Consider the following 8,779-nt stretch of genomic DNA (forward strand, 5'->3'; position numbering starts at 1 on the left):
TCTGTTTCTCCGTGAGGTCAAAGATACTCCGATAGAGAGGTGGGGAATTCCTATTACAGGCTTACAAAGGGTAATCCTTGTGTTTTCTGGAAGGAGCATGAGCATGAGTATCCAGTACTTGCAGCAATAGCACGAGATATTCTATCAACCCCTGCTAGTGGAGCTGGTGTTGAGCAGCTATTTAACTGTACTTGTGATATCTGTTACTACTGCCAGGGTCAACTTAACCCAGAAATAATTAGTGAACTGATGCTCTATTTATTTGCATCAAAGTTTGATCTACAACAGAGCGAGCTAGAAATAATTAAGGACTACCTTTCTGATAGAGAAGCTGCTATGCTGGAGGAAATATGGAAGCCTACTATATTACTCAGCAATATCGATCCTATAAGTAATGAAGAAGAAGAGGGTTGCTGGAATAAGGAGTTACCAGATAATTTAGATATTGATTCAGACGATGCCAGAGAGCAGTAGCCAGCTTTTCCCCAGAGGAATATGCAGAGCAAACAGCCACAAAAAAGCGGCCTCGCAATACCACTGAACCTCAAGATGACGATGATGCTGGCCTACCACTTCCAGAAACGCCAACTGAAGAGTGCACGCAGGGGCGATCGGGGAGGATTTGGAAGAAGCCAAAACTGCCAGACGGATTCAAGATCGATAGATTATAATAATTATTTGAAATAAATAAACCAAAAATAAAATAAAAAGGTTAGTAAAGTTGAAACAATTGCCAGTAAGCAGATTATATGATGTTTAGAAATGTCTACTTAATTACAAACTGAATACTCAAAAAATACCAGACATAATGCATAATCTACGGAGTCCCGTTTAGGCACTGATTCTTGGCGTGTTTGGTATGTTTAAGATCGTATGATAATCGGCGGGTACCCATAGAGCTGAACTTGAGGATCATTATCCGCAACCTGCGGATAGTTGGATCCTAACATAGGATCGTTGTCGTACGATAATCAGCGGGTAAGGATCGGATCCGCCGACCCTGCGGATCCTGCCGCAGCCTAGCCCGAAGTGCAGTCAATGACTCAGCATCAAGTTTATGTTATCACGAAGATAGAGAGATACTGGCCAAAGGTAGTCTTGGATTTGTCAGAACAAAAGTCTACCAAAGATAAAATTTTCAATATACCTTGGTAATGGATTGTTTGATTCCCGCCTTGCGATCCTTGTCGGTTTTGGCAAGGGTATCCTGTTCCTTGTTCAGTGCATAAAGTGCAGCCTGATAATGCTGGCCTGCTTCAAGACATATTTTCCAATCATTAGTAGTTTATAGGATAACCAGGGCATGATTAGGAGTTGCAAAGGTTTAGACTACTGAAGTATTCTTTGCAAGCCGACTCAGATTCTCAACTGAAGGCATATCTTGCAGTAAGACAGGGCATGGAATTATACTGGTAGATATGCCAGAAACAATAGCTGCCAGGAGCTTATCCCTGTCACAGGCTATGGCCTGGATCTTGGTTGTCGGCCATGCCCTCAACCTGGTCCTAAATAACGGTCTCTGCAACATTAATGTACAGCCTCGGAATTGCGGCCTCGTAGGAAAAGAGATCCGTCCTCATAACTTCGGGAAAGAGATCCGTCGGCATGCAAGTCCGGGAAGTCGGAAGTCTTGACGTATGATTGGGAAAGCTTGATAAAAAAGGGGAGGAAGATATCTGCGCTTCTATCTTTTGTTTATTTCTCTAAGCTTGTGATACTCGTTTATACAGGACAGCTAGTTGAAAACAATACTACTACGCCCGTTACAGATTTCACTACAGAATTTGATACGGAAATATGATACGGAAATATGAGGCCACGTGATCTCCGGTGGATTGACCGGACATCGCCTGGTTCTAGAAGGTTCTCACCCTCTGTATGTATATATAGCGGGGGAACAGAAGAGTAAGAATAAAGCAATAAGGAATCTATCGTCAACAAGATAGATGGTCAATCGTCATATGGCATCCGATCCTTAGTAGGCTACGTTGGTGTAGTTGATACAGTTTCCTCCTGTCCTTTCCCCTTGGAGCATATTCCACAACAAAATACAAGGCCACGTGATCTCTGGTGGCTTGACCGTACATCGCCTAGTTCTATAAGGTTCTCACTCTCATATATATATAGTGAGAGAGAGGTGATCAAGAGAGAGACAAGGAACAAGAGAAGAGAGCTATTGTCAACGAGATAGACAATTAATTGTTCTATGGCGTCCGATCCTTAGTAAACTACGTTCGTGTAGTTGATGCAGTTTCCTTCTGCCCTTTCCCCTTTGAGCGTATTTCACAACAGATATATATACTTTTGACAAAAGCAGCCACAGTGAAGCCCGGAGGCTAGTGCAAAGCCGTAAACTATTGCAAGAAAAGCGCCCTCATCGAATCATAAACCCTAACCTTCAAATCCCCGGACCAAACACTCTCTTGCCTATCATTCACGGTATAAGACACGGATCGTGCAACCTTCGCTGTATCCCTCTTTTCAAACCAAATGACGTGTCTCCAATCAATGAAGACCTCGTAGCCGTCTTCCTGATCGTGGACAAGAATCGACGACGAGTCACCCTTGAACCGCCCTTCAAGCGAGACACGAACCTCCTCACCCCAGCGACTATCAAAGCGGGTATTAAAAACAATTGCGCCTTCGGCCCGACGGACCGAAAGAAGAAAAACTATATCCCCGTCGCCATCTCGGCCAGTTGAGAACCAGAATTGGGTGTTATCAATACTGGATGTATCTGCTGCGGGTGTGAGATTGAGACTCAAGGAGTCGATAACCACGACACTGTCTGGCTTGAGAGTTTCCTTGAATGGAAGATAGGAGTTAAGGCGAAGAGCTGCCTTGGGAATATCTGGCTTTGGTGGCGGCGGAACAGTCACTGGTTGTTTTAGATTGGGGGCAAGGGCACCATCGGCACCGCCAGAGATCGTGGGTTCTTCCTTGAAGTTTTCTAAGAGCGGTGCCTTGGTTGGATTCCGGTAGTTGGTTGCCTCATTCGTATTGCCAATAATTTCAAGGTCAAGTGGGTCAAGTTCGTATCGGGGGACTTCCTTTCCCCTTCTAAAAACACGCCAGTAAACATGTTTCTGGAGGTATGCGAAAACATGCTCTCTAGTTAGACTAGCCAAGTCTTTACCCGCTCTGAGAAGAGCCAGAAGGACTGGCGTGATAGAAATGTTTGCGGTTGAGCGAATATTAGCCTCCTGGTTTGTTTTGCAGTTACTGCAAGCAATCTGACCTGATATATTCTCAGGTTTCTGGCTGAAGTTAAAGACTTCCGTGATAAGATCAAGAGTGGGATTCTGGGTCCTTCCATCCTGAGATAAGTAGATCCTAATCCAGAAAGGGTCGCCGCCGAAGGCGTATTTATGGAAGCGGACGCTGAATGCGTAATCCAGGGATTTCACTGCGTCTTCGAGGTACTCTACGCCTTTAAGGTTGGCTTCTGCGTTAACAAGGGCGTTGCGGGACACCCCGTAGAGCTCATTGATGGTTTTGTGAAGATAGTCATGGAGCGTTTTGGAGTGGTATGGGTCTGGCGCGTACTCTTCCTTCCATGTTTGTAATTCGGGATAGGTGTACCCGAAGGTGTAGGGCCAGCGGACGTCGTTTGGTGTCAAGACCGTGCCCTGTGTATCTTTGTGGAAGGGTCGCAGTTCGGTCTCTGGTGTGATTTTGGCGCCTGGGGAAAGTCCAATGATCTCCTGGAAGAATTCGTTGACTTTGGCTTCCTCGAACCATTTTTCAGGGTTGAGCGCTTGCCATAGGGCAAAGATGCGGTCAATGTTACTACTCAGATTAGTGAAGTGAAGAAAATCGCCAGAAACAGACTCACCAGTGATGCAGCCAGAAAAGAGGGTCAAACGTTGCGACTGGAATCTGCGACATGTGTCCATTATAATCTCCTCCAACCCAGCCATGGACGTTATTGTGCACTAAAGACTTGTTATAACTATGCAATATTAGGTATTCAAGTAATGGATCGACATACGATACTCGATATTGACGTCGTTAGAGACATCCTGGTCCGCGGACAACTGGGCCGTAGTGGCAAAGCTGGAATACTCCAGCGGGACAGTGAGCAGTCGATAGACCATCTCCGCTGGCTGACCATAGGCAGTTCCGGATGTCCACCCTGGCTTTTTGAGCGAGTCCGCAACCTTGTAGTTATTCACAACGCCGTGCTTCCACGTCAGAGTTCCAGGCTTACTATCCTCCTCTTCGGGCCAACGGCTAGTGGCGATGCATTCTCCGTACTATTTCTTAGTTAGCCCCTGGATTTGCATGATTGGGGATATCGAACGTACGAAGAGCATGCCACCGTTATCTACCCATGGGTCCTTGAAGGCATCCATACCCTCTGTAGACATTGGTTTATTGTTTGGCATGCGGAACTGGTAGAGGGGGTTTGGGATGCGCTCTTCATCCTTGCCATCTGCGGTAGGCACAACGGTCGTAGGGTACTTGGCTAGGTCAGGAACCGAGCTGCGCACACCCCAGTCCCAGAAGGGGAGTCGCCAGGCACTGGCTGCGCGGCTCCAAGCCTCATGGTCTTCTTTTGGAAAGTTCGGGATGATATCCTGGACCATGATCTCATGAAGTCGTTGCTACAAACCATTGCCGTCAGTAGATTCAGCCCAAGGGTGGAAGGGAATTACACACTTCGTAGAGGGCCAGATATGCGCGATGCCATATTGGAAAAAGGATGTTATTATGCGTGCAATACCCCCTTCCTGCACTCTCAGCCTGATCAATGGGTTCATCCCACGGTACATTAGGCTGTCCATGGATACCAGCGACCTGGAAGAACGAGAGACGATCGTGGGGGTCAATCTTCATGAAGCGATCCAGGGCCATGACGAAAAGCTTAACCTGCCTATCATTGGCCGGGTTGTTGCTCCATTCATCAATATTCTGGCGGATCGGAACCTCAACATGAGGGCTGGGAGGGGAACCATCCTTGGTCCCGACGGAAATCCCGTGGATGGGATAGTATTCCCAGTCTCCGGACGCCATAGTGGCAGGAGCCGGACGTGACTTTTTTTTCTGGTTTTGTAGAGAAGAGTAAGGTTTGGAGGGATGAGAGGGGAACAGGCCTGGTCGAGGCCTGGTGGTGTTCTGTCGGAAGGGCTTAAATAGAAACATCTGCTGCCCGGCACCTCAGTCTAGAGGAGCAGAGTGCTTTATACCAGAAGAGCAGCCTGGGAGATTCCCTAAAGTCCCTATTTTGAAGTAATCGAGTTTGTGTCATGGCGAGCATCTTTCAAGCATGGACAAACATGGATGGCTGAAGAGGTCAAATTAGGACATTACATGCGATGAAATCACGAATGGCTGAGGAAGAAACCCATGCAGGAAGTCAATCAGGAGAGAGCTTAGTCTGTGATTTGATCATAAGTTTGCGCAAGTGCATACACATTCCACCTGCATAAGCAGCATGCAGTCACTGCTCCTCAGGGTAAGGAGCTGCAATTATAGCTGCTTTTTAGCGCCCCTGGGCTGAAGAGAGGCGGGGAAATCTGCCAACTCAGGTGATTCTTCGCCGAGTGGCACAGCAGTATACCTAGCCCTCGCGAATCAAAGAGGAGCTCAGTGCTCTGGCTTATGGCGGCCCAACCATCAAGCTTCCGGTTTCATCGTCCGGTCCAGCTTGCCAGGTACCCCTCATTCAGCTAGCCACAACTGCGACTTTCACACAGTGGCTTGCTGAAGCTGGCAGTGTGTGGCCCTTTGTACTCACCGATACAAGGATAGTGATGATTAAATTTGGTCTGAATATTTCCCTTCTTTCACTCTGACCAAAGTGAGTCACCGGTTGGTCACAGGTCCCAGTTCAAGCGGACCGCCTTCTGAAGATACTTCCTGTCAATGTCAGGACCACCCTAAAAGGGCTTCCATAGACCCCTTTGAGCCTTTACTCCTTCGGACCCCAGCCTGCATGTGTTAGTTGAGAAAACAGGATACAGGGAAACGGTCTCTCATAAAAAGAAAGTCTACGGACCGATTTCCAACTTGACTGGGGAGCATGAACAGCAGGCATCTGCCCCGCGGGCTACATGTTCCCCGTCCCAAAAACTGCATTAAACGAGGCATTGCAAGCAGTGTAGCCTTATTGGTGATCTCCTCAGCCTGTGTGACGCTTTTCATTTTAGCCCGATAAAGATGAAGTCATGCTAACATGGTTATTTGTCTTGCTCTGCTGCTCAAACCAGCAGGACTACTCAAGCATACATTTGAGCTATCTATCTATTTCGGTGCTTCGTTCAGCCTACTACCACTATTGGGTAGCGTTACCGTACAAGGATATATGTAGGTAACCGGTGTACCAGTCGCCGTGGCGCCCGCAAACTGTAGCCTGGTTGGGGGTTAGTCTGTCCCCAATTGAATAGCTTCCCCGCGTTGCGGGCTCCTTCAAGAAATTAGACTCTTCTTCATGGCATAGACCTCGCGTCCCACTGGCGGCCAAACCAGCTTAACCTCAGCCTGCCATTTCCATCTTCTCTGCCGGGTATATTGTGATGCAGCTGCGTGCTTCCTTGCTGATGACGCAGATGATGCATCGTCTAGTCTTCTCAAAGAGAATTTAGCAGATTTTCCTTGACTTCGGCCGATGAACCATTGCTAGGCTGATTCCTATTCACTCGTATAGCGACTTCAAAGTAACAGGCCGGCCACATCAGTGCTTCTTTCATTAGGGCAACAGTAAACGATGCCTGCCAATTGTTACATGCAGCATGCCTAAGCTTGCGGGGTTCTGGATACAATACTACCAAGTGTTTGCTACATCCCAGTTCCCAGAGACATGGCCATTAATAACTTGTTGATTCTTTTTACTCTCGCAGTGTCATTCTAGGGCGGCTGATATATATAGGGGGAAAGCGAGCTGCTGAGCTACTGAAGCCAGGATCCGCTGGCGTTTGCTCCCCAAAACCTAAGGCCTGGACAGAATTCTTAGGTGTCTTCGCTAATTCGGCCTCAATGATACCCCTGTTGCAGTGGTGGTTGCAGGCGACCTGAGGTCTACTTTATGCGATCGAGGCGGCACGATACCGATGAATAAGCGGTGCCTCACCATTATAAACAAGCTAGAGTAAAATAAAACCAAATTCAGGTTTTGGAAGAGCTTTGAGGTCAAGTTATAAGTATCCGGTTATCCTTTAGAAGTTATGGACTCTTCACACGTTATTCGAGATTTCACAACACAAACTCTAAAATCTTTCTCTCTTACTTGATATTATGTCTCCCTGTACTGTTATTATAATTAGTGCTACTGGCTTGCAAGTTTATTAGTTATAACTTGCTCTACTCTTACGTTGTCGGACGGCTAATAATGGCCATATAACACCAGGGAGGTTCTGTTACTAGGGAGTTTCTCCAAAGCCTGCATCTACATAAAGCCAGGGCTATTACATGCAATCCCCATAGGCCTGCAGCTTAGAAGCTTGCTGAACTTGGTGCAGAGCTTTAGGCCGTTAACAGTACGCCAAAGTGCGCGACCCTGACCTAGTTGTGGCAGCCCGCCCGTGCGTCTGCTGCGCAAAGAATATGTTCGTGCTCAACAAGGCAACTGGCAAGATGGTGGGTCCCGTGATCTGCCTGCTCAAACAGCGCAGGGCCAAGTGCTACACCTAGTCCTAGTGTGTGGAGGGGAACAAGAAGTGTGTCCCGCTCCCGGCGTCGTTGGTGGGACGCGCCCTAGCCCTCGCTTGGATGCGGCGGACCCGGGAGGCCGCACACCAAACAATCGAGTTCCTGCTCGACATCGACGCTGAGGTGAAAAAAGCGGAGGATCGAGACGGCCACGGTGCCGGTGGCAGGCTGATGTAGCGCAGGAGGCGGTGGCGGTGGCGCAGGCGGGGAGACCCACCAGTTCTGACGCCAGGTACAGCTCTGGATGCTGTACCACACCTTCCAGCTGCGTGCGCTAAAGAACTTCGACCCAATGCCGGCATCCGAGATCCTGGTCAATCTGGTTGGCGTCGTGGCATGGCTCTATTGCCAATGCCCGGTCAACGCGCGCGTACCGCCGGCGTGAAGCCACCGCAAAGATTGCCCCCTACCTGTTGGCCGGCGGTGACGCTGAAGTGCGGAATGTGCTGCAGGGTGGGGCATGACTAGACTGCGGCATATCCGCGGACATCAGATAGCAAATGCTATCCATATCGTATCCATGCGGATACCAGATACCTAAGTTGCTATCTTTATCCACATCCAAGTCCACGCGGATACGATATGGATATCTTGTTACTATCCGCACTAGCATAATTCTCGCTAGGTTAACCCAATCTAGCCTGACACATGACGTATAATATGCTGATTAATGTCAGTAATATACGCATGTTCTGGCTTTGACAAGCTTGCCAGCACTACACGGCTTCTGTATGATACTACTCCCCGGGATGGATCAAATATATAGTGGACATATCACTACCAGACCTTGTTGCATAAACATGCCACCGTTATTGGTAGTAGCCTGACTCTGTAGCCTGTCTGTTGTATCTACTCCATTATCTATCTCTGAATATATTCCTGAGTCTGTATTATGCCAGCAGCAGATTAGAAGTCTTTTACATACAGCTTGATATATTGTTGGCATCAAGAATCTCATGTTTAGATTGTGACTCAATACACTCCTTGAGCAATATATTACATACAAAACGTGCATAAATTATGCAGTAACAGATATAGTCATGTTTGGTTTGTTTATCTATCCACAAAAATATCCAAATCCGCATTGCGGATACCTTCTATTATCCATATCGTATCGCTGCGGATATTT

The 8,779-nt window shown here is 47.7% G+C and overlaps 2 protein-coding genes across 2 annotated transcripts; one reads left to right on the top strand and one right to left on the bottom strand.

The window, feature by feature from the left end:
* Positions 1-2,354: 2,354 nt before the first annotated feature.
* On the bottom strand, positions 2,355-5,016 carry BDW70DRAFT_165186 (uncharacterized protein; the record flags this gene model as incomplete). Its single annotated transcript, XM_073741677.1, has 5 exons — positions 2,355-3,789; positions 3,836-3,935; positions 3,992-4,256; positions 4,308-4,607; positions 4,663-5,016. The coding sequence occupies 5 exons, from the start codon at positions 5,014-5,016 to the stop codon at positions 2,355-2,357; spliced, it is 2,454 nt and encodes an 817-aa protein (XP_073590521.1).
* A 3,059-nt stretch (positions 5,017-8,075) lies between these two features.
* Positions 8,076-8,368, top strand: BDW70DRAFT_146046 (uncharacterized protein). The gene has a single exon (XM_073738529.1). It carries the CDS (start codon positions 8,151-8,153, stop codon positions 8,307-8,309), a length of 159 nt encoding a protein of 52 aa, XP_073590522.1. The 5' UTR covers positions 8,076-8,150; the 3' UTR covers positions 8,310-8,368.
* The last annotated feature ends 411 nt before the right edge of the window (positions 8,369-8,779 follow it).

The sequence above is a fragment of the Aspergillus foveolatus genome (genome assembly GCF_047715535.1).
Source record: "Aspergillus foveolatus strain CBS 279.81 unplaced genomic scaffold BDW70scaffold_232, whole genome shotgun sequence".
Lineage (NCBI taxonomy): Eukaryota > Fungi > Ascomycota > Eurotiomycetes > Eurotiales > Aspergillaceae > Aspergillus > Aspergillus foveolatus.